Below are 24,375 nucleotides of genomic sequence, written 5' to 3'. Positions count from 1 at the left end.
CGACTGAACTGAACTGAACTGATGAGCTCAGGGTGGAAAAGAATTTCCAGACACAGAGTATTTCAGAAAGGAGTGAGTTTATTCAGAACAAAGAGCGGAGATAATTAGGGCACTTCAAGTACAGCAGGCCGACCCCCTGACAGACCAGGGAGCATCCACTGTTAAAACTGCAGGCCGGCTCAAGGGAGAGCCGACCCCTTCCCTGGGCTAGTAGCCAATTTTTATAGTCTCAAGACAGAGAACATTCCTGCTGGAAGGCTGGCATTAGGTGATTGGTTAGTGTTGGGGGAATATTGTAATTTCCTCGGTTCTGTCTCACCTCAGCAAAAATCTGAAGCGATGGATGGACCTGTGTTACAGCCCCATGTAATTTCCTCAGACAGACCAGTGTTAAGTCCATTTAAATTGATAAATGTCTCTGAAATTTTCTATTTTCTTTTCCTCTAGAGGTTTTGTATATCCTTAGTCTATCCTTTTGTATATTTTAGTCTGATTTATTCATGGATATTTGACTTTGTTTGATGCTATTGTAAATCATAATTTTAAGAATTTGCTGCTTTACAGAAATACAATTGGAGTTTGTATACTGATTTTATGTACAGCTACCTTGCTAAACTCTCTTACTGACTCTAATATTGTATTTCTGAATTACATTGTTTCATGTACAAACACAACCATCATATGTGAATTATGCCAGTTTTATTTCTTCCTTTACATGTTACAGACCAGCTCCATGTTACAGCTCAGTTTTATTTAGAAAGCAAAGGAAAATATATCCTTGAGGCGTGAGGGCGGGCTGACTCGAAAGATGTGAAGAGAAGAGAAGCCCCCAATCCTTCTAGGCTTCTTCCTTTTACACATTTGTCTCCTCTCCTGAGTCTGCCCTGTGTAAATTGGGCTGGCCGGGAGTGCTGTTTGTTTTATCTGAGGTCCTCACTCCTGTCCTCGGACATTCCTTTGTTCTATTTTCGTGGGCTTCTCCCTTCTTTGTCTTTTAGCCGCCGCCATTTTGGACTCCTTTTTCCTATTCTAACTACCTAACAGTTAGGGCGGGTATTTTTACCTAACATGGGGCTTGAGAACTGGCTGGTTTAGATCCAGGGGGCTCATGGCAACGGTTGCTCTGGAGTTCAGTCAGTTCCGGAGATGACCTTGGTGCAGAGCTCCACACTTGTGACCTTGGTACAAAGCCTCACACCTGTGACCTTGGTAGGGGGCTCCACAACAGTGAGAACTGTAGACAAGGCCCATGGATAGATGCTGAAATTAGTGATGAGAATGTGTGATGAGAAAGAGGATGTTGTCAGAGTCTCTAAATAGCTTCCTACTGGATATTTATTGATTATAGTGACTTTACGACACAGAAATCCACCTTACCATGATATCAAGGTGAACATTGCTGGCCAAGAGACAGATGGATGCTGTGTTATCCCTGTTACGATGCCCAAGGACACAGCACTTCTTGCCAAAATGTATGAGCTCATTGTAATCTGGAGAAAACATTAGACATGTCCAAGTTAAGGGGCAATCAACAAAATAAACTTCAGAAGTGTCAAGGTTATGGGCAACAGGCAAACCCTGAATATCCAGGACTGACTGGAATGGACACAGGAGCCATGATGACCAAAGGCCATGTGGGTCCGGGGCAAAGGGCATTGTGGGAAAGCCACCCACACCTGAGTAAGTCTTGTAGTGGCCAGTGCTGTGCTCAAGCAGCTGCCTGCTCTGCAGAATCTCGTAAGGCTGTGTTAGTTGTGAGCATCAGGAGGACTTGGCAGTAGTGTTCGGTTGCTCAGTTGTGTCCACTCTTTGCAACCCTGTAGACTGCAGCCCGCCAGACCCCTCTGTCCATGGAGTTTCCAGGCAAGAATACTGGAGTGGGTTGCGGTTTCCTTCTCCAGGGAAACTTCCTGACCCAGGGTTGAACCCGTGTCTCTTGCATTGCAGGTAAAGCCCAGGAGAACCTGGGTGGAAGGTATATGGGAACTCTCTATACTAATTTCTCAACTTTTCTGAGGTCCTAAATTATTTTCCAAATAAAAACCAGGACACACACAATGGGGCATCACTACCCACTCACTATCTTTATTTTTTTTTTCTTTTATTCTTTTTACTGGAGTATAATTGCTAGCTTTAAAAATACCAAAATAGGGACTTCCCTGGTGGTCCAGTGCTCCCAGGGCATGGGCCCCTAGTTCAATCCATGGGCAGGAAACTAGATCCCACATGCTGCAGCAACTAAGAGTTTGCGTGCCCCAATTAAGAGTTCAAATGCCACAAGTAAGGATCCCACGTGATGCAACAGAGATCTTGTGCGCCACAACTAAGACCCAGCACAGCCAGAGAAATAAACACATGTTAAAAAGACCAGAAATCCCTAGTGTTAACCAGGAGGTAGGGCAACTGGAGGTTTCACACCTTGCTGGTAGAAATATAGAATATGTCAACTATACAAGAGCCACTTAGGAAAATGATCTGGCAGATCTGACAGTGTCAGTCATATTCCATACCCCACGTCCCCTAAACTCCACTGCACCCAGGTCTTCAGTTAAGATAACTGGAAGCACAGAAACACACAGCCCTGAACATGCTTGCTGGTAGCAGCTCATCCACCAGGGCAAACCCCACCCAGCGTCCACCAGCAGGGAAGGAAGCACAAGCTGAGTGGCGGGTTGGGTGCTGCTTGCGGGTACAAGGCAGTGAACTGCTGAAAGGAGCAGCACCCTGGAAGGATCTGGACCTCCTTATGCCGAGAGAACAAGCCTGACGTGCAAGGGGATGGACAGCAAGATTCCATTTACATGAAATCCAGAAACAGGCAAGACTCCAGTGAGTGGACGGGCAGGGAGGGGCGGCTGGGACTTTTCAGCTATACGTTTGTTGACTCATCCGACTGCACTCTAGAAATGGAAGCATTTCACTTTAAAAATCATACCTCAATAAGCTTTTCAAAAGGTAGATAAAATTAATACATTAAAAAGCAAGAACAGGGACTTCCCTGATGGTCTAGTGGTTAAGACTCCATGCTTCCAATGCAGGGGGGCACAGGATCAATCCCTGGCTGCGGAACTAAGACCCCACAATGCTGCGTTGAGAGGCCTCCCCCTCCCCCCCCAAAAAAGAAGAAATAAATTAACACAACACTGTAAATCAACTACAACATTGTAAAATCAACTACAACATTGTGAATCAACTATACTTGAATAAAATAAATTTTAAAAAGCAAGAACACCCAGAATACTTCTGGAAAATGAAAGTCCTGAAGGGGTCCTTACAGAGGGTAGAGCGTCTTCAGACCCGGAACTAGAACAGGGTGGAGCAGCAGAGGGCGGAACAGAGGAGGACACCCTGTGGACTCCTGGCACAGGGCAGCTCAGACTTCCCGGGGAAAGTCCAGGTACTTTCTTAAGGAAGAACCCTGCCGCCCCCGGGACGCTGGGAACGCAGGGCCCGCGCAGCCTCGGTTCACCGCGCGGCCAGCAGGTGGCGGTGCTGCCGACCTCGACGGGCCGCAGCCGCGCGCCTCCTGCTGGCGACTCCCGGAGGCGCGGCTTCCTGCAGGTGCACGTGGAGGCAACTCTCCCTGCGATGCCCCGAGTTGCCGGTGACCCAGCAGCTGAACGCAAGGCTGGTCCTTCATCCATGTGCGCTGCCTCACAGCCTCCACGTGTACCCTCAGGCCAGAGTGGGAAGCAGTTACTAGGCTGCCTCTCTGAGCACGGGGTGGGGGGAACACCCCCTCTCCAGCCCTCGAAGCTGCCTGTGTGGGAAACTGGAGCCCTGGACCACGGAGGGGCCTAGGGCTGGGGAGTAGGGAGCCGGTTCATCCAATACACTTTTTTTTAGGGCGTTTGTAGCCAAAGATAAATCAAAGATTAGGAAGGAGGAGCCCCATTTTCAGCAACGAGATGTTTTCAATCACTGGAAAGTCCTTCTTTCTCATTGAAAGGATAGAAAATCTGTATGAAATATGAAGGCTTCCTTTTAAATGCATGGCCAAAGTGAGAGAAAGAACAGGAGGGAAATAGCAAACCCAAATGCAATGAAATCAAAACCATAGGGCTTCGCTGGTGGTCCAGTGGTTAAGAATCCACCTGCCAATGCAGGGGACACGGGGTCAATCCCTGGTCCTGGAAGATCCCACATGCAGTGGAGCAACAAATCCTTCGAGACACAACTACTGAAGCCAGCGCCCTCAAGGAATAGTAACCCCAGCTCTCTGCAACTACAGGAAGCCCTCAGGCAGCAACGAAGACCCAGGGCAGCCAAAAATAATAAGCAAATAATTTTCTTAAAGGGGGACCATAAAAGGGGCTGAGCTCCAGGATGTGCCATTGGAGGAGGGGGCAGGAGAAGGGGACAGGCAGGGAGGAGTGGACCCCAGCAGAATGTGAGGTCAGCTGTAGGTCAGGGTAGGGGGTGAGGCTGAGGACACCACTTATCAAGAGGGCAGGATTCTGTATTCATTCCCATTTCTCTGAGCCTGGTGGTGGCCTAGCACTTTAAAATAACTACATGTCAAGTGAGTAGATTCTTCCTGTGAAGATGGCTGGCTACTCGGGCTGCAGGTTTACAGAGGAAGGAACTGGGGACACAGAATGAACAGGACAGCCCAGCTAGCTGACCCAGAAATGTGTCCTGGAGGATTAATCTTAATCATGACACTTCCAAGAAAACATCTGAGCATATTAGTATGAAAGGAAACAGACTTTTTACTCTAGGGAAACCAACGGAACTGTGAGATTTGGCATAACTTTTTGCACAAAAAGAAAAGAAGGAATTCCAGAGCTTTCTTCTGGTTTCACTAAGAAATCACACAGTTGCCCATAAGAAATAATAGATTACTTACTCTTTTTCTTTTTAAAAAGATAAGAACAATTCCACAGCGTTTGTTTTCATTTGACATAGCATGATCAAAATCATATGAATAAATGTTTTGAACCTGTGTCCATCAACAGATGAATGGATCTCGTCTCTTCTCTGCCATATCCTATCAGGGTTCAATTTACTCCCTGCCAGCTCTTCTCACCGGAGAAGGCAATGGCACCCCACTCCAGTACTCTTGCCTGGAAAATCCCATGGATGGGGGAGCCTGGTAGGCTACAGTCCATGGGGTCGCTAAGACTCGGACATGACTGAGCAACTTCACTTTCACTTTTCACTTTCATGCATTGGAGAAGGAAACGGCAACCCACTCCAGTGTTCTTGCCTGGAGAATCCCAGGGACGGGGGAGCCTGTTGGGCTGCCATCTCTGGGGTTGCACAGAGTCGGACACGACTGAAGTGACATAGCAGCAGGTCTTCTCACAAGACTTTCAGGATCAAGTAATTCCAGGACAAGAAGCAAAAGCAGGATTGTCCCATTCCTCAATGGATTTAAATGAAAACTGGTAATAAAATCAGGTACAACTACAAGAGAAGACATTGGAGAAGAACCAGGCTGGGTCTATAAGGAGCCCTCATGGGAGGTGGCACAGATTTATGCTGTGTCAAGGTCACTTGCATCTTACTGTATCACTCTGAGAACATCACTTACTGTTTGAAAAGCTGGATGTGTTTTAGTGGGAAATGATTTTTCTCTTTGCGTCAGTGTTTTTGCACTACTGCTTTGGCTTAGTGATAAATATGTAAGACCTTTTGTTGGGAAAAAAACAACAACAGATGAAAGAATAAAGAAGACATGGCATACAGAGGACTTTCCTGGTGGTCCAATGATTAAGACTCTGAGTTCCCAGTGCAGGGGGTCTGGGTCTGATGCCTGTTCAGGGAACTAGATACCACATGCTACAGCTAAGAGATTGCATGCCGCAACCAAGATCTGGCACAGTCAAGTAAATAAATAAATATTTTAAAAAGAAAATGTGGTGTATATATACTCAATGGAATACTACTCAGCCATAAAAAGACTGAAATTCTGCAACTTACAATAATGTGGATGGACATAGAGATTACTATGCTTAGTGAAATCAGTCAGATAGGAAAAGACAAATACCACATGTTATTACTTATATGTGATGCCTTTTTTTGGCCATGAAGTTTGCAGGATCTTAGTTCTCCAACCAGGAATTGAACCTGGGTCCCCGCAGTGAAAGCACTGAGTCCTACCTAACCCCTGGACCACCAGGGAATTCCCTGTACATGGAAACTTCAAAATAAAACAAACTAGTGAATACATTTAAACAGAATCAGACTCACATATATGAGAACAAACTAATGGCTACCAATGGGGAGAAGGCGGGAGAGGGGCAAGACAAGAGTATAGGATTAACAGATACAAACTACTGTGTATAAACATAGATAAGCAACAGGGATTTACTGTACAGCACAGGAAAATATAGCCATTATTTTGTAATCACTTTAAATGGAGTATAATCCATTAAAGTGTTGAATCACTATGTTGTATACCTGAAACTAATACCGTAAATCAACCATGCAGCAGTAAAATAAACAATGTGAGTAAATGTTTCAGATGCCTAAAAAAACTGTTTAACATTCCCAAGAATTTCTCACTTCGTTGATAATTTCTGGTTGAAGACACTTTGGAGCAGAGTAATGTTATATTCTTCAAGCATGATTCACCTTGTTGTTTCCTTGACTTTAATTTTGAATGAATCTCTTCTGCATCTTCTAATATGAGATTCATATACTCATCAAAAGTGCTTCCCTGGTGGCAGACGTAAAGGATCCGCCTGCAATGCAGGAGACCTGAGTCTGATCCCTGGGTCAGGAAGACCCCCTGGAGAAGGGAATGGCTACCCATTCCAGTATTCTTGCCTGGAGAATTTCATGGACAGAGGAGCCTGGTGGGCTACAGTCCATGGGGTCGCAAAGAGTTGGACACGACTGAGCGACTAACACACACACATACTCATCAAAAGCAAGGAGATCGCCCTCTAACCCTAACTCCAGCCACATACTCACCTGTGGCTAAAGCCACACTTGAAGCCGAGATCTAGTTTGCAAGAATTTAAAGATGAGGTTGAGGCTTGCACTGTCACCCTTTTGTTCCTGGCCATGGAGTAGCGAGGTGGACGCCCACAGAAGCCAGGCCGACTCATCACACTGAGGGATGTCAGCTCAGTGTTATCAGGGCAAAGCCCCAATCAGGAGGCTGAATCTGCGGGGACATCGGTCCACTCTTGAAAGTCCGGGTGTTGCGGAGGTGCCTTTGTGCCACCTGCAGGCAGCCGGGGAGTGGGGGCAGCTTTATAGCATCAGAAGAACAGAAGTTTCTCCCCGTTCACCACACTGACTGGAGAGGAGGGACATGAATGTCCTCAGAATCAGAAATTCTGAAGACGCAGCAGGTCAGGGGCGGCTGAGCCTCCCTCCCACTGCCCTTTTAAACCTCTCTCCCCCCACCCCTGCCCCAGCAGCTGGGAACTAAGCTGGTCAGAGGCTGGATCGCCCTGGTTAACATTCCAGAAATAGGGGCCTACAGAGCTTACACTTGCTGAGATTAGTGAAGGGCAGAGCAGACCCTTTCTAAACACATGCCATACATGGTGAGCGGTACCTTTCTCTTTTATGTTAGGAATGAAAAAGAATATAATTGTATCTCTTGCGAGAGCAAGAGCACTGTGAGAATTTTCATGCCAATAAGTCTGGAAACATAAACAAGATGGACAACTTCCTAGGACATCTGAATAATTTCAGGGCCAGCAGATCTGCTGATGCCCTGAGCCCAGGCTGACCAGTAAGGCTCAGCCCTCGTCAGCCTCCCTGGGGCTCCCGGCCATAATGGGCTCCAAGAGGGTCTCTGTACAAAAGCAGAAACAGGCCAAAGGGAACCTGAGTGACTTCACACATGGGCCTCCTCACTGGAGGCCCTCTCTACTCTGTTCAACACCTCTTTTTGCTCAATTCAGTGTGCTACCAGCAAAAACTGCCATACTGCTGATGCCTGTGCTGATATGTTCTGGGAGGACGGACCCATTGGGAGCCCTGCGGGTCCCTCCAAAGGGAAGACCCCCCAGGTGGGACCTGCCCCACATCCCAGGCTCATGGAATCCCAAGCCTCAGTTCTGCCTCTGCCAGTTGCCAAGCTTGTGATCAGGCAAGCTTAGGCCCAACTGCTGCCCTGCGTACTGCCGGCTCTCCATTTGTCTACTCTAGGGAGGGAAGGGAGCCAGGTCCCAGGCCAGGTCCCGTTCTGCATGTCCTGGGAGCCCGGGAACCGGGTCTGCCCCAATAGTCCACGATGTGCTGTCCTCTGATAGAATCCTTGGAGGCCTGGAGAAGCCGGCCAGTCTAAGCTCCAAGTCTTGCGGGCCAGCTCCCTGCTAGGGGCTCCTGGAGGCCAGAACTTACCCCTCGCCTCTGTAGGTGAGAAAACAGGCACCAGTCCACTGCCACGCTGCCCTGGGGACATGTTTGCAGCCTCTCAGCTCATCTCTGTCCTCAGGGAGCAGAGAAGCAGCGGTTTTGGGTAGGGAGACATCTGGGGCTGGGTGCAGAGGCTCAGTGGGTGCCAGGGCTGGGTGGGTGCTGGGGCTGTGTGCTGGATGGGTGGGTGGGTGCTGGGGCCGCCCCAGCCACCTTGCTGCAAGGGCAAATGGGGCAGTGAGTTGTGCAGAGGCTCTCGACACACCCCAGTGGTGGTATGTGGGGGTCCTCTCTCTAGCGTCCCCTGCACTCTCCCTACCCACAAGGTGCGGGTGGTCTCCCTCAGGTCACTGGCTGAGGATGAGCCGCTGGGGGACCCCAAAGGCTTCCCAGAAGCCTGGGCTGTCCAGCCAGTGGTGGAGGCACCTTTGGGTCCTACAGGGGAGGAGGGCAGCCAGCTGCATCATGAGAAACATGGCCCCACAGAGGGCAACCTGGGCTTGACAACTTGTTTTTCAGAGCCCATATCTGCCGAGAGGAGAGCACTGCACCCAAAAAAAAGGCCCCCTTCCTCGGATGTCAGGTCCCCATCCCACCCGGCAGGAGCAGTCATTCTGTGGTCCTTTGGGGCATGAACAGAGGCTGGCCCCAGGAAGAGAGGACCCAGCCAGGGATGCCAAGGCTGTGGAGAGGGTGGTTCCCATGAACACAGAGGCCCAGGAGGGCAGTTGCTGGCCCAACCCTCTCTTGCTCAGACAACCCAAACAGCTTGGTAACCTGCTCATCCCATGACCCTCCATGCTGAGAGTCTGAGGAGCCCCACTCCAGCTGCTCTCTCAGGATGCTGATGGGGTGCAGGGGGCCACCCTGTCTAGAAGTCCCCCCAAGAGGTTTCCTGGAAGCCTCTGTGGTTGCTCCAGGCTGGTCAACCACCCCACCACCACCACCGCTGGGTGGAAGCATTTCCCACAGGTCCTGGAGATCAGCCCCGACATGAGGTGTGAGCTGGGTGGGCTCCCCTGGATGCCCCTTCCCGAGTAGGGGCAGGGACCACAGGGACACCATGGGTGACCAGCAGCCTCCAGGGATCTGAGAGGGCATTGTGGCATGTGGAGAGAATGAAGCTCATGGAGGCTTCTGGGGTCACCCTTAGATGGTCAGTCTGACGCCTCCAAGCAGGAAGCCAAGACCATCCGACACTGACTTTTCTTCTATTTGTGGTCGTGATATGAAGTCTCCTCTAAGCGGATTTAAAAAGAACTTCCAGGAAATAACCACGCAGCTGGTAAAAGTGAAAGTGTTAGTTGCTTAGTTGTGTCCAACTGTTTATGACCCCATGGACTACAGCCCGCCAGGCTCCTCTGTCCATGGGATCCTCAGACAAGAATACTGGAGTGGGCTGACAGTCCCTTCTGCAAGGGATCTTCCCAACACAGAGATTGAACCTGGGTCTCCTGTATTGTAAGTAGATTCTTTACCGTCTGAGCCACCAAATATACTGACTACCAGAAAGTGGAGCTTCAGACAGGGAAGTGTGCCTGAGCTGGACCTGTGGGGGCTGGATGGAGGCCTTCCCTCCCTGCCTGCCATGTCCTTAGGGCCAGCCCCAGCTGGATCTCCCAACAGGGGACCTGAGAAGCCATGTTTTCCTTGCCCAGAAACGGCTTCCTGTTTCCCGTGCTCTCGCTCACAGTCATGGGCCATGGCCTCCCCCTTGCCTTGCTGGCCCCTCGCAGGCAGCTCAGCCCCCTGTTCAGTCTGTGTCCACAGCTCACAGCTGGAGCCAAGGGACAGCGGGCCAGGCTGCCCACACTGCTGTTTGAGGCCCCCAGACCCCAGTCAGGGTAGGGGCAAGTAGGGCTGAGGGAAGATGCTCATATGTTCAGGGAGAGGGTGTTAGGCAGAAGGAGTGACCTAGGGTTCTTGGAAAGAGAAGGGGTGAGGGTGGAGGGTGGAAGGTCAAGTTGGGGAGGTCAGCGGGGCCCGCAGGCCACGCATTTGTGGAACTCAGTTGCAATGGTCAGAAAACTGGTGTTCTACTATTTACACAAGAGGGGCTTTCCTGGCCTCTATGACTGTGAAGTCCAAGGGTGGGCTTGCTTCAGACAAGTTGGATCCAGACACCTGGTGCAAATACTCTGGTAGGTTTCTTGCCTCTCTCTGGGGGTGGCTTCATCCACAGACCAGCTCTTCCCGAGACACCTTCCGGTCAGCAGCTGGATGTCTACCCTTGCCAAGGGAGCAACCACACTTTCTGTGAGGTTCAGCAAAGGCCTTCAGGCCAGGCAGATGGTCTGACTGGCCAGGTTGGGTGCTCTGCCAACACCTGGGTAAGGTGGGTGAACCCACCTAAAGCCCCACAGCCTGAGAGTGGAGAATGGAGGCCCCCAAAAGGAAAACAGAGGCACTGGCACTGGAAGGCAGAACAAACGTGGGGCAGGCAGGTGCTACCCGCCTAAGACACGGTGTGGGTGGGGGTGTTGGGTTTGGTTTCAGTTCACATGCTGGTTCCTCTCTGTCTGCTGACCCTCCCCTGTTCCCTGTGCCCAGCAGCCAGCCTCCATGTCTGCATAGCCCAGGCCCTGTCCTCTGGTCTCCAGTGGGAATGCCCAGGAAGCTGGTTCCAGCCAAAGCAGGGTCTCTTTGTGGGGAGGGAGCAATCATGATGGGTGGACAGTTGGTTAAAGACAGGCCCTCTGGTCTTTGCTGTCTTGCCCATTTGCCCTTTCTGGTGGGAGAGAGGCCACCGGTGCCACACTTGGCTACATGAGGGCTGTGGGTGCTGACCTTGACTTCTCCTCCCCTTCCCTTAGTGGGTAAAGAATGACAGAAGCTCCAGCTGCTCCTGCAAACTCCATGAGCTCCTGCTTCTGGGTTGGGGGCTGTCAGGCAGGGGCTCTGGCGAGAGGATCTCAGGGCTAGTGGATCCAGGATCTGAGAGGGGCCATCTCTGTGGGGCTAGGAGAAGGGACCCAGAATTCACCTACATTCCTCACAGGCTGTGGCTGGTGACAGAGGGGGTTCCAGCCCCTCTGCAGAGCTGAGCCCTAAGACCGGGACTTTGCAGAACTAGAGATGGCAACCCTGGTGGCCACTGGCAGGGACAGCTGCAGAGGTGGGTGTGGGGACTGATGTGAGATGAAGGGTGGATTTCTGAGGAGTGTATTTGCTTTACCAGCCCAGAACCCTCTGCTGGGAAGCAGGGCTTTGTCACACTTGCCCCCGCCCCAAGCCTGCAGCAGCTCCACATACCCTGGATAGAAGCAGAACATGCCCCTCCCCCAACACCTGCTCTTTGCCCAGACATGCTCTGCAGAGTCAAGCCCAGACCGGGAAACAGATCCCACAACCCCATGCCTGGCCTATCCCTCCAGCCAGGAGCTGCCAGACCAGGAAGCTCAGCATTGGTGTGTGAGCCCCCAACCACACAACAAGCTCAGGGCATGGGCACCAGACTCCCCAGGGACGTCTGAGGTTGGATCTAACTGGACTTCTCCCCTCACCCCCGATCAGCTGCAAAAGCTCTGAACAGTCTTGTTTCCACCTGTCTCCGGTGTGGGCAGGTGAAGTGGTTACCTGGCGGCTCTCTGGCCCAGAGAACCATGGGTCCCTCTGACAACTAACCCCTCGGGCAGAGCAGTTGCAGCAGCCTTAGCTCCCACTGGAAACCCGGTGTGAGCAAGCTGGTCCAGGCCCCAGGAAGCTGAGGGTGAGGATGTGGGGGTCCCTGGGTCACTGTAACTTTCTGCCTTTCTGGGGGAGCTCCTGAGTCCCCCATGACGCTGGGCAAGAGGCTGAACCCAGCCCCATCCCCACCTGCAGAGGGAGTAGAAGCCAGAGGCAGGGCCAGGGTGCCTCTCTCTAAACCCTCACCCCGACCCTACCCCAGTAGGTATAGAGACCTGGGGAGACCCTGCTCTGGATCTGAAGGAGCCAGAGAGGCCTGGTGTTGAGGGGCAGGAGTGTTGGGCCTGGGTAGGGGACCGCTAACCCCTAGCTTCAGGCTCCGGTTGAGGTCTTGCTATCCAGTGCTGACACAGAATTCCGCGGAATGACCAGGAAGTGGGGAGGGGGGTGGAAGTAGGATGCTCCATGGGCGGGTGCATGGAGAGCAAGGACTCAGTGAGTGCTGGAGACCACCTCGTCCCTCCCCTGTGTCCTCAGGTGAGAGCAGCACCTGGAAGGGGTTGCGGGGGGACCAGGGTCCACAGGACAGTGGCCAGGGACCCCTCCCTCTCGCTGCTCAGAGCTGTGCTCCCTGCACATGAGGCGCTTCTGCTTCACATCCAGTCAGGTCAGGCAGGCTTGGCTAGGGGGCTCCTGGCCCTGAGAGACATCCGGACAGGGGCGGCTCCGGTCTCGGGCCCATGCTGAAGACAGGAGTGGGGGAAGGTGTGTGCCCTTCCTTCCCAGGGTAGTAAGGTCCTCCCGCTGCATCCGGTGGGCTTGTGGAGGGTTCTTCCCTTTGTGCATTCCTGCTCTCTTCTCGGAGATCCAGAGGGCTGCCCCAGGGCCCTATCTGCGAGGAGCCGAGGGAAAAATTAGAGTGGTCCATCCTGTAGCTGCCTCTTTGGTGCAGAATGAATAGTTTTCAGATGAGGAAGCCTCTTCTCGCTGGCGCCCCTCCCAGGTCGGCGCAGTCCACCTCTCAAGGAGCAAAAGCCTGGGGTCGGGGGATGGGGGGGCGTTTCCATCCTCACCCCTCACGCCTCGGCCGGAGTTAGGGCATGTGGGACCCTTTCTTTGCCGGTCACCACCGTGGGTCTGGGATGAGGCGGCGTGAAGCCGCGCGCGCTCCAGGCCTCTGGTTCTCCCTACCCAGAGTCACACAGCGTTCTCGCCGGGCATGGCCAAGGAGAGTCGCGGAGCTGCCCCCGTGGGCCACGACTCGAGACCCCAGTCCGCCAAAGCCACGGAAAAGCCCTAGAAAGGCCTGGCAGGGCGGGAAGTGGCAGGGCTCCGAAGGGCGCTCACACGGCGAGAGGCCAACAGGGACAGCGGCCTCGGCGCAGCTGGCCACAGCCGGGCCCCGTCCCCCGACTCGCGCAGCCGCCCCCTCTCCTGCGAGATCCGATCTCCGGGTGGCTGCGGACCAGCGAGGGTTAAGGGGGGAGGGACGTGGGGCGGCCCCGCCTCCGCCGCCGCGCCGGTCCGAGCGCGCACGGGGCGCGGGGGCGGGTCGGAGCGGGCGGCGGCGGAGGGCGCGGCGCGCCCGGCGAGCGCGGGGAGCGGTGGCGCGGCCCGCGTGACCCACCGCCCGCGCCCGCGAGCCCGCGCCCCGCCGCCGCCCGGCCCAGCCGCAGGATGCGCGCCCCGCCGCTGTTGCTGCTGCTGGCCGCCTGCGCTCCGCCGCCCTGCGCCACGGCCGCCCCGACGCCGCCGGGCTGGGAGCCGGCGGCCGACGCGCCCTGGTGTCCCTACAAGGTGCTGCCCGAGGGCCCCGAGGCGGGAGGCGGGCGCCTGTGCTTCCGCAGCCCCGCGCGCGGCTTCCGCTGCCAGGCGCCCGGCTGCGCAGCGCACGCCTCGGCCGGCCGCTCACTGCGCGCCAGCGTCCTGCGCAACCGCAGCGTGTTGCTGCAGTGGCGCCTGGGGCCAGCCGAGGCGCGCCGCGTGCGCGCCTTCGCGCTTAACTGCTCGTGGCGTGGCGCCTACACGCGCTTCCCATGCGAACGCGTGCTGCTCGGCGCCTCCTGCCGCGACTACCTGCTGCCCGATGTGCACGACGGCGTGCGCTACCGCCTTTGCCTGCAGCCACTGCCGCTGCGACCCGAGCCGGCAGGCGCCCCGGAACCCGCCGCACCCGCCGAGTGTGTGGAGTTCGCCGCCGAGCCTGCCGGCATGCGGGAGATCGTGGTGGCCATGACGGCGGTGGGTGGTTCCATCTGCGTTATGCTCGTGGTCATCTGCCTGCTCGTGGCCTACATCACCGAGAACCTCATGCACCCGGCCTTCGGGCGTCCGGGCCTACGCAGGCAGCCCTGAAGCGCGAGACACCTGCCCGCCCGGGCTCTACCTGCCCGACTAGGGCGCAGGAGGCCCTGAGCCCTCGGCCCGCTCTCCCCTCGTCGCTCCTGCTCCCTCTTTAGGACCTCCACACAGGGCCTTCTGGAGATGGATGGGGCACCGGCCCTTACCAGGGCTTGGAGTCACCGGACGACCTTCCCAGCCGAGCAGCTGATTCCCAGATTCCAGTTCGGGACTGGCCCTTGGGCCTGAGGAGAGGTGCCAGCCGTGTCCAGGGCTCTCCTCGCTCTCCAGAGGCCTTTGGCGGGGCCGTGAGACCACAGAGCCCCTTTTCAGAAGAGCCATCGGCAGCCCCTGGCCATCACCCTGCGCCTCCAGCCCGTGCCGAGTTGGAAAAAGCCAGGCTGTCGTCACGGCTTGGTCACTGTGTACTTGACCAACTCAAGGGCCCTCGAGCCTGTCCCCTCCCCGCCCCGCCCCAGTGGGTTTAGATAGCTTCGTGCCTTAGTATCTCGGGCCCATTGCGGGAGCCAGCCACCCGTCCAGTACTGTCCGAAAGGATCTGTGGCCCCGATGCTGGCAGCTTGTGTGTGCTTCTGGCTAAAGCCCCCTGGGGACTCTCCCTTCAAGCTTTGCAGGAGTGATTGGCCTGGGGAAGCAGGGTCCTGCGGCATTTCCTCGTTTGAGCATCCAACAGGCTGGAAGCCACGGCTTAGCTCAGCAGGCGGCCCAGCGTTCAGCTGTTGTATCCAGGGTGAGTGTCCCTGACCTTGGGGGGAAGCTGGTGCTTTGCCTGGGCTGGGTTCCTTCCCTTTCCTTTTGCGTTTCTGGTGAAGACTTTCCTCGGTGACGGGGCAGGTGGCTGGGAAGATGGGACTGGTCTGAAAGAACAGTGTTGTATGCAGAGGGCACAGGACAGATGCCAACCTTGCCCGGCTGGGCCTGCCACTGTGGTCTAGATCCCAAGCCTCGACCACAGCATGACAGACAGTACCATCCACCCCCTCCTAGAGCTGCTGGAGATGCTGCTGCCTGCTGGGCCCCTCCACCCTCTCACCATGGACTGAAGACCGGCCTCGCCCCTCTGTGGGCACCAACCACATGACAACGCCGGGCTCTGTGTGAGCCCCTGACTCTGGCCATTCTGGACCTGGCACTTCTGGAGTCACTGTGGCTAACTCCTCCCCGCTCACCCCAGCAGCCACCAGTGACCCCCACACCAGCAGCCTGGCTGGTGCCCCCGCAATGACCACTCCCTACCTCTCTGTCCTTGCTCTGCCCACCCCTGGTGTGGCACTGGCCAGGTGTGAGCCTGGCACCAGTGTCTAAATGTCCATCATTCTTAGACCAAAACCACTGTTTTGTGTACTTATTTGTGACAGGGGAGAGAAGGGGTAGGGTGAAAGTTGAGCCCCTTTTCCTGGCTCCTCAGGCATCAGTCAGTCCAGTGGCTGGCCCTGAACCCTTTGCCAGGTCACCTGGGGTCAGCACAGGCCAGGGGCACAGGCATGCTGCCCTTGCAGTTTGTGGTGGAGGAACAGGCGGCATGTCCCTGGCTGGCCTGTCCACCCGGGGAGCTGGGGAAAGCATCTTCTCCCTGCCTGCTCTGTTGGGTGGGGGCAGGGCAGCACTGCTGTGGTTAGAAAGAGCCCAGTCTCAGGGATGATCTACTTGAGCTAAAACAAGCTGCAATTAGACGCCTTCAGGAGAGCCCCCTCCCTGGCCTGGGTCTCCCCACGTGGTGCTGGAGCTGGGGTGGGGGGCACAGGTCGCAAGCAGGGCTCCTCTGGCCCTTCCCCCACCCCACCCTGGGCCTCCCCCACCTAGGCTAGGGTGTCCTTGAGATTCTGCAGCTGGCGGTGACCCTTCTGAGCAAACAGCTGTGGGCGGGCCAGGCTCTGAGGAGTGACTCATCCCTGCCACCAGGGGGTGGGGGTGCAATGCAGTGTCTAGACAGCCCTGGGAGTAGGAGGGGTTTTACTTCATCCTGGCTTCCTGGGGGTCTTCTGCATCCCCTTGCCACCTGTGAGGGCGCTCAGGTGTCTTCCACAGGCGGGCAGTCCAGCCTCCAGCTCCTGTGTGCAGCTGGTTTCAGAGCTGGGGCCACCATGAAGTTGTTGGGAGGTCTGCCCTGCACCCTTCCCTCGCCCTGCACCCAATCTGGTCTGTGGCCCTGATTGAATTCATGTCAGGTAGAGCCTCAGGCCTGTCCTCCCAGCTGATTCTTCAGACTGGTCAGCCCTGACCTGCAGGCTTCTGCTTCAGAGATGACTTTGCAGGGCTCTGTTCAGGGGCTTCTTAGAGGCCCAGTGCCCAGCCCAGCACTGTGGTCGGGGAGCACAGGCTCTGGAAACAGCCTGAAGCTGGTGTTCAGGAAGAGTACTTCTGAAGCCTTGCCATCTCCGAAGCTGCGCCTTTCCCCAGTGGCCCCTCGGTCCTCCCCAGGGGGTGCAAGGGACTCTCAGGCTTCTGCCCTACCGAGTCCCCAGTCCTCCATCCCCACCATGTCCTGGAGGAGCCTCCCTCTCCTTTCCCCCTGCCCTCTCTGACTCATGCAAGGCTGGTGGGGGCACACGCGTCTTCCCTGTGCCCTGGAGGTAGGGTCCTGATGGCCGTTCTTGGTCAGGACTTCGCCCTCCTCCCTGGTGCCTGAAGGTAATTTGCCTAAGCTTGTGATTTTTCTGCTGTGGGGCAGAAAGAACTGTTCTGCTTCTGAAACACTGAAGGGTTGCCTGGCTGTAGGCCTAGCCTGGCCTTTAAAGAGCCACACAGCCATCAGCACCTCTGTCTCATCTGTGAAGTGGAAACAGTCATAGGAGCAGTCTCAGAGGCCTGTTTGGAGGCTTACGTGAGGTCAGCCATGCAGAGAAGAGTTAAGTGTCTGTGCTGTTACTGTCCATGCTGTGACTGGACATGTGTCTGGGCCGAGATCCCCAGGGCTGCCTGCGTAGCCTGATCCTGCTCAGAATTCTGGGGTCCTTGAGATTCTGCTACCAAACGCACGCCCTCTGGTGCCCAGACCTGCCCCACAGCTTGTGTTCCACACTCAGCCAGCAGGAGGGATCCACAGTCGTTTTGTGAACACGTGCCCAATGCCCTGTGTGGCTGGCTCTGAGGCCCCGACAATGACACCTGTAAGCTAGATGCTTGCTTGCCTGCCTGCCTGCTCAGGCCCCTCCCCATGGCCCCCAGGCAGCTGCTTGCGCTGTTGTTCCACTGGATATTCTGGCCTCTGCTCTCTTAGGAGAAACCGGTTTAATCTGTGCTGGCCTGTGAGGACCTCATGTTCCTGGGGGCTGATCAGCTAGGGGACACAAAAATGTGCAGACAGGATTGGGTGCAGTGGACAAAACATCCCTCCACAGGGGCAGGGTGTGGGGCCAGCATTTCCCTGGAGATCTCAGGATCAGTGGTCTGGGCTGTTGGATTTGGTCCAGAAGGACAGCCAGGGAGCCACTGGAGACCCAGGGGATGTGCAGTTTGGCCACTTCAGCGGAGTCCTGGACGATGACAGCCAGAGCCTCCTTCAGCCTCGCTGCAGCTTTTTGGGGACTGGGAATGTGTCCTCGCTGAGCCAGCTGAGCGAGAAGGTAGCAGCCCCCTTCCAGGGAGGTGTCAGGCTGCACCTGACCTGCCCTGAAGGCAGGAGCCCAGGGGCCACGGGCAAAGTCTTCTTTGAAGGCCCCCGATTTCCCTCTCCTTTAGAGATGCACCTTAGACAGTAAAGCATCTGCCTACAATGTGAGAGACCTGGGTTCAATCCCTGGGTCGAGAAGATCCCCTGGAGAAGGAAATGGCAACCCACTCCAGTACTCTTGCCTGGAAAATCCCACGGACAGAGGAGCCTGGTAGGCTACAGTCCATGGGGTTGCAGAGTCGGACACGACTGAGCGACTTCACTTTCATTTTAGAGATGCTAGTTCATTTCTACCTTGTATTGGCTGTCTTTTCAAATCTTCATTTTTTCCAGTGGTCTGGAAATGTCCCCTTCCAGCCTCCCCTTCTGATTTTCTGATATTTCTGATGCAGGGTGTTTTTTCAAAACTATCCTTTTCCTGTTTGGCTTACAATGAAACATTTGGTTTAAATGTCTGTTTTTTTGGGCATGTCTTTCTGGTTTGTCTTCTCTATCTATAGGGATGTCAGCATGCTGCTTCTTTTTCCTTTTTTAAAAAATATTCGGCTGCGCTGGGTCTTAGTTTTCACATGTGTAATCTTAGTTACAGTATGTGATATCTAGTTCCCTGACCAGGGATTAAACTCAGGCCCCGTTGCATTGGGAATGCAGTCTTAGCCACTGGACCACCAGGGAAGCCCCTCTTATTTTCTTATGAGTCTGGATGTGAGTCAGTCACTGCTTTGTCCTCTTGGTCACATGTAACAGAGGCAGGTTTCCCTCACTCTTAGGTGGGGAGTGGGAGGGCTGGGATGGTGTCTATAACATCCCAGCTCTGCTGTTAGCCATGTGTTAATTACATGGCCTCACACGTTTGGGACCTGCCTTTCTTTTCCTCCCCAACTTTTATATGCACTCTCTCCTTCCTTTGCCCCGGTGTCTCTGTTCTGCTCAGTTAGGATTCCAGTCTGGCAAATTCTCCCCATGCCTGTTCCCTTCCCTCCTGGAAACCACTCTGATCTTGTGCTGCTCATTTTTTTTTTTTTTTAAACTCTACACCCTGAGATTTATCCATGCTGCAGAATGCACAAATATTTCATTTCTGTTCATTATGTGCAATTTCTAGTGTGTATCCCTCAGGCTGACTTGTCCTCACCCCTGGAGGAACACGGGTGGCTGCCATGCTGATCACTGTGTCACCATGAAAACCCTTGTCCATACTCCTCAGGGACCTGTGTGAGGATTTTTCTAGGTGAGAGAGCATGGATCTTAGGGGTGTGCTTACCTAATTTCTGCATTATCAGCTTGTTTTTAATGGCTAAAGCAGTGCAGAGTGGTTGTGACTTACTGATGTCTCACAAGTGCTCTGCACCACTGTGTTCTATCTCATGCTCATCTGTCAGCGCCACAGCAGGAACTGGACTTGAGTCTGTTCTGCTCACTGGAGAGGCTGCCGACCACTTCCCAGTCCTATTGGCTGTTTGAGTCTCCCCTCAGATGAACTGCTCATTCACGTTCTTGTACAACTTCCCATCACTATGGCTTTTCCCCCTTGGTTTTCAAGAGCTCTGCAAATACCCAGTTCTGTCCAATAGGACTTTCTGAAATTGTGAAGATGTGCTTTATCTGTGCTGTCTTAGTGTCCTGGGGCTGCCCCAACAAAATCTCAAACTGGGTGTCTCAGAACAGGAATTTGTCCTCTCATGGTTCTGGAGGCTAGAGACCTGAAACCTTTTATGAGTCTCACTGTACTATTGAGAGAGAGCAATAATACCACTCACTGTATTATTGCTCACTTTAATCCATTATAATTTGATTGCATCTGCAAAGACCCTTTTTAAAAAAATGTTTATTTTTTGTTGTGCTGGGTTTTTGTTGCTGTATGTGGGCTTTCTTTAGTCGTGGCGAGCAGGGCTAGGTCCATGGGCTTCTCATTGCAATGGCTTCTCTGGTTGCAGAGCAGGGGCTCTAGGGCACTCCAGCTTCACTAGCAGTGACCCACACAGGCTTAGCTGTCCTTCGGCATATGGAATCTTCCCAGATCAGGGATCAAATCCATGTCCCCTGCATTGGCACGTGGATTTTTAACCACTGGATGGTTAAACCCATTTGGACACCAGGGAAGTCCAAAGACCCCTATTTTCAAATAAGGGCACATCCACAGATAACAGGAGTTAGGGCATCAACTTATTCTTTTGAGGAACACAATTCAATCACAGTGGTCATTAGTCAGTAGTAAGTCACTAATAAGTCATTGTGGATACTGTGGTTAGTGTAACTGAGAAATTGCATTTTAAGTTTTAATTGTTAAGTTTAAATATCCATATATGTTTATGTACTGAACAGCATAGTTCTAGTACATACCTTTGACCATTTAGCTGTCACAAATATTTTCTCCTATACTGTTAACATTGTCAGTAGTGTCCTTTGTTGAAAACATAACCTGAATTTTGATGATATCAGACCTTTTTCCCCTGTAAGTTATATGTATTTTTTTGGTCTTAAGCAATTCTTGCATACCCAAAGAATACGTAAGTGGTCCCCATAAATTATTTCTTTCAACTGGCTTTATGACTTTACTTTTTTTATGTCTTTAGTTGCCTAGAGGGCCTCTTTGTATATGGTGTGAGGTAGGGATCCAACATTTTATATCAGTACCCCAACCTGGTCTGCAGAAACAATCTATCCTTTTCCAGTATATAGATAGCCCTACATCACATACCACATCCCCACACATGCATGGGTCTCTTTACAGGCATTGATCTGATTGTCTTTTCCTATTGTCATCCTCTATTAGTCTTACCATTATGATCTTAACATCTGTAGGGTGAGTTTCCACATTTCACTCTCTTTAAAATGGATTTAGTGAGACTTATGATTCTGGAAAAGGTCAGTTTTCATTCCAATCCCAAAGAAAGGCAATGCCAAAGAATGCTCAAACTACCGCACAATTGCACTCATCTCACACGCTAGTAAAGTAATGCTCAAAATTCTCCAAGCCAGGCTTCAGCAATACGTGAACCGTGAACTTTCAGATGTTCAAGCTGGTTTTAGAAAAGGCAGAGGAACCAGAGATCAAATTGCCAACATAAGCTGGATCATGGAAAAAGCAAGAGAGTTCCAGAAAAGCATCTATTTCTGCTTTATTGACTATGCCAAAGCCTTTGACTGTGTGGATCACAATAAACAATGAAAGAGATGGGAATACCAGAACACCTGATCTGCCTCTTGAGAAATCTGTATGCAGGTCAGGAAGCAACAGTTAGAACTGGACATGGAACAACAGACTGGTTCCAAATAGGAAAAGGAGTTCGTCAAGGCTGTATATTGTCACCCTGTTTATTTAACTTATATGCAGAGTACATCATGAGAAACGCTGGACTGGAAGAAACACAAGCTGGAATCAAGATTGCTGGGAGAAATATCAATAACCTCAGATATGAAGATGACACCACCCTTATGGCAGAAAGTGAAGAGGAACTCAAAAGCCTCTTGATGAAAGTCAAAGAGGAGAGTGAAAAAGTTGGCTTAAAGCTCAACATTCAGAAAACGAAGATCATGGCATCCGGTCCCACCACTTCATGGGAAATAGATGGGGAAACAGTGTCAGACTTTATTTTTCTGGGCTCTAAAATCACTACAGATGGTGACTGCAGCCATGAAATTAAAAGACACTTACTCCTTGGAAGTAAAGTTATGACCAACCTAGATAGCATATTCAAAAGCAGAGACATTACTTTGCCAACAAAGGTTCGTCTAGTCAAGGCTATGGTTTTTCCTGTGGTCATGTATGGATGTGAGTTGGACTGTGAAAAAGGCTGAGCGCCGAAGAATTGATGCTTTTGAACTGTGGTGTTGGAGAAGACTCTTGAGAGTCCCTTGGACTGCAAGGAGATCCAACCAGTCCATTCTGAAGGAGATCAGCCCTGGGATTTCTTTGGAAGGAATGATACTAAAGCTGAAACTCCAGTACTTTGGCCACCTCATGCGAAGAGTTGACTCATTGGAAAAGACTCTGATGCTGGGAGGGATTGGGGGCAGGAGGAGAAGGGGACGACAGAGGATGAGATGGCTGGATGGCATCACTGACTCGATGGATGTGAGTCTGAGTGAACTCTGGGAGTTGGTGATGGACAGGGAGGCCTGGTGTGCTGCGATTCATGGGGTCGCAAAGAGTCGGACACGACTGAGCAACTGATCTGATCTGATGATTCCGGCCAAAATGAAGTAACAGGGATCAGAATTACTCTTTCACCTGATGCAACTAAAAAACCATACAAAATATGTGAAACAACAGTTCTAAATACATTGGCTGCAATGAAGGGCCATGACCCCTAATGAGAAAGGAAAGAGATGAACTGTGAAAGAGAGTTCTGTGACTGTTCCAGCTTACTGTCTGGAGGACTTTCAGGATGCAGAGCACAGAGGAAAGACTCAGGCAGAGTCCAGTACTGTCCTGACTTGAGTGGATGGCTCTGGGAGGCCAAGGTGGCTGGAGACTGAGGGGCAGAAATTGGAAGGAAGAGGACGTGAAGATCTGTAGCTTAGGACTGACTGGTGTGTGTGTGAGGGAATCACTGGGCCAAGAAAGGAAGCAACAAATGGAATCAGAGGCAAAATTCCCGAGTTCAAGCAGGGCCAGGAGCAGTGTCGCTAACAACCAGCCAGAGTGCCAACCCACCCACTGGGGACACTGATTCCATGTATATCAGTTGCTGGAGGCTGCCCCATAGCTCACTGATAATTCTATTCATTTTTTCTGTTTCATTTGTACTTTCTATCGGTATATCTTCTATTTAATACCCTTCTCTTCTTCAATCCCTAATCTACCATTAATCCCATCAGTATATTTTTCATAGCAGATATTTTACTGCATCTATAAAAGAACAAATTGATAAATTAGACTTTATCAAACTTAACTTTTGACTTTGAAAGATACTGATCAGAGAACAAGACAGACTGCAAGGAGAAAACATCTATAAATCACATATCTGGAAAAAATATATATATACACACATAACTTAATTGGGGATCCCCAAGTAGATTAGTGTGAAGAATCTGCCTGCAATGCAGGAGACACAAGAAACCCTGGTTCAGTCCCTGGGTTGGGAAGGTCCCCTGGAGAAGGGCATGGCAACCCACTCCAGTATTCTTGCCTGGAGAATCCTGTGGACAGAGGAGCCTGGCGGGCTACAGTCCACAGGGCTGCAAAGAGTTGGACATGACTAAAGCGACTGAGCACACAGCACAACTTAATTACAACACAGTGTTAAATGCACAAATGATTTGGACACCTCATCAAAGATGACATAGCAACAGCAAATAAGCACCTGAAACTATGCTTCATTTCATTAGTAATTAGGTAAATATACATTAAAAACACATTGACATACCATGAGACATCAGCTATTAAAAACATTTAAAACTGAAAAGATTAATCACATCAAATGCTGGCAAGGATGTGGAGAAACTGGAACACTGCTTGTGGAATGTAAAATAGTACACCCGCTTTGCAAACAATTTGGCAGCAGTTCCTTAAGAAGTTAAACATACATTTGAACATGTGATCTAATCATCCTGTGCTCAAGCATTAACTGAAGAGATATGAAAGAATATGTCCATATGAAGTTTCATTCATGGATGTTCACAGCAGCCTTAACCGTAGTAGCTAGAAACTGGAAACAACCCAAGTGTCCATCAAGAGGTGAATGGATAAATGAAATGGGGAACACCCATACACTAGAATACTTCTCAGCAACAGAAATGAACCAACTATTTATATGTGCAAGATTATTGGTGAATCTCAAAATGAATATGCTGAGTGACAGAAGTCAGACTGCCACCCACAAAAAAAAAAGACAGTACATACTCTATGATTCCATTTATGTAAAATTCTAGAAAATACAAACTAATCTATACAACAGGAAACAGCTCAGTGGTCACCTGATGAGATGGGGGGCAGGTGGAGGGGAGCCCAAGGAGGAATTACAAAGAGGTATAAGCAACTGCTGAGGGTGATACATGTTACCATTGTATTTGTTTTTTGACATACAGGACCTTCCCCCACCAGGGACAGAACCTATGTCCCCTGTTGTGGAAGCGGAATCTTAACCACTGGACTGCCAGTGAAGCCTGTTGTTACTACTGGCGCATGGATGTACACATGTCCGAACTCGTCAAACCCTACCCTCTAAATGTCTAGTTATATGTCTTATTAAATTGTCTTATTTATCCATCTCAGGTTGTTCTATATTCTCCAGCTCTTGAGGAATTAATTATCCTGCTTGATGAATATGCAAGTTACCTTGTGGGAGCTCACCCTGCTTTCAGTCTTTTATTGGTAATACTTGCTCATGGAGTGTTCTTTGTCCCGTGTGACCCTGGTGATGGATATGTCCTAAGGGAACATTGGATCCTGTTTATACTGCAGCCCTGGGGATTCCAATGGTCCAAGACTAAGTATATTTTTT

General features: G+C 51.9%; 1 protein-coding gene, 1 long non-coding RNA gene and 1 pseudogene across 3 annotated transcripts; 2 read left to right on the top strand and 1 right to left on the bottom strand.

Moving 5' to 3' along the window:
* Positions 1–682: 682 nt before the first annotated feature.
* Positions 683–3,962, bottom strand: LOC112584973. Its single transcript, XR_003109265.2, has 3 exons — positions 3,276–3,962; positions 1,378–1,490; positions 683–1,260 (listed from the first exon to the last, which is right to left on the bottom strand). It is a non-coding gene; the product is annotated as an uncharacterized LOC112584973 (long non-coding RNA).
* Positions 3,963–4,545: 583 nt separating this feature from the next.
* LOC102405992 lies at positions 4,546–5,539 on the top strand (annotated as a pseudogene).
* Positions 5,540–13,614: 8,075 nt separating this feature from the next.
* On the top strand, positions 13,615–24,141 carry FNDC10 (fibronectin type III domain containing 10). Of its 2 annotated transcripts, none has more exons than XM_025285741.3 (2): positions 13,615–15,043; positions 23,960–24,141. In XM_025285741.3, exon 1 carries the CDS (start codon positions 13,630–13,632, stop codon positions 14,305–14,307), a length of 678 nt encoding a protein of 225 aa, XP_025141526.1. In that variant the 5' UTR covers positions 13,615–13,629; the 3' UTR covers positions 14,308–15,043; positions 23,960–24,141. The 2 variants fall into 2 exon arrangements, with proteins under 2 accessions (XP_025141526.1, XP_006067051.2); XM_006066989.4 differs by lacking the exon at positions 23,960–24,141 and adding an exon at positions 15,301–15,642.
* Positions 24,142–24,375: the final 234 nt, after the last annotated feature.

The sequence above is a fragment of the Bubalus bubalis genome, chromosome 5, assembly GCF_019923935.1.
Source record: "Bubalus bubalis isolate 160015118507 breed Murrah chromosome 5, NDDB_SH_1, whole genome shotgun sequence".
NCBI classification, from domain to species: Eukaryota; Metazoa; Chordata; class Mammalia; order Artiodactyla; family Bovidae; genus Bubalus; species Bubalus bubalis.
Note: the sequence above shows the minus strand (reverse complement) of the source record. Positions and strands in the feature narration are given on the sequence as shown.

Excerpts from the sequence above, each read along its gene's own strand:
- FNDC10 (XM_025285741.3), top strand. The coding sequence starts at position 13,630 with ATGCGCGCCCCGCCGCTGTTGCTGCTGCTGGCCGCCTGCGCTCCGCCG.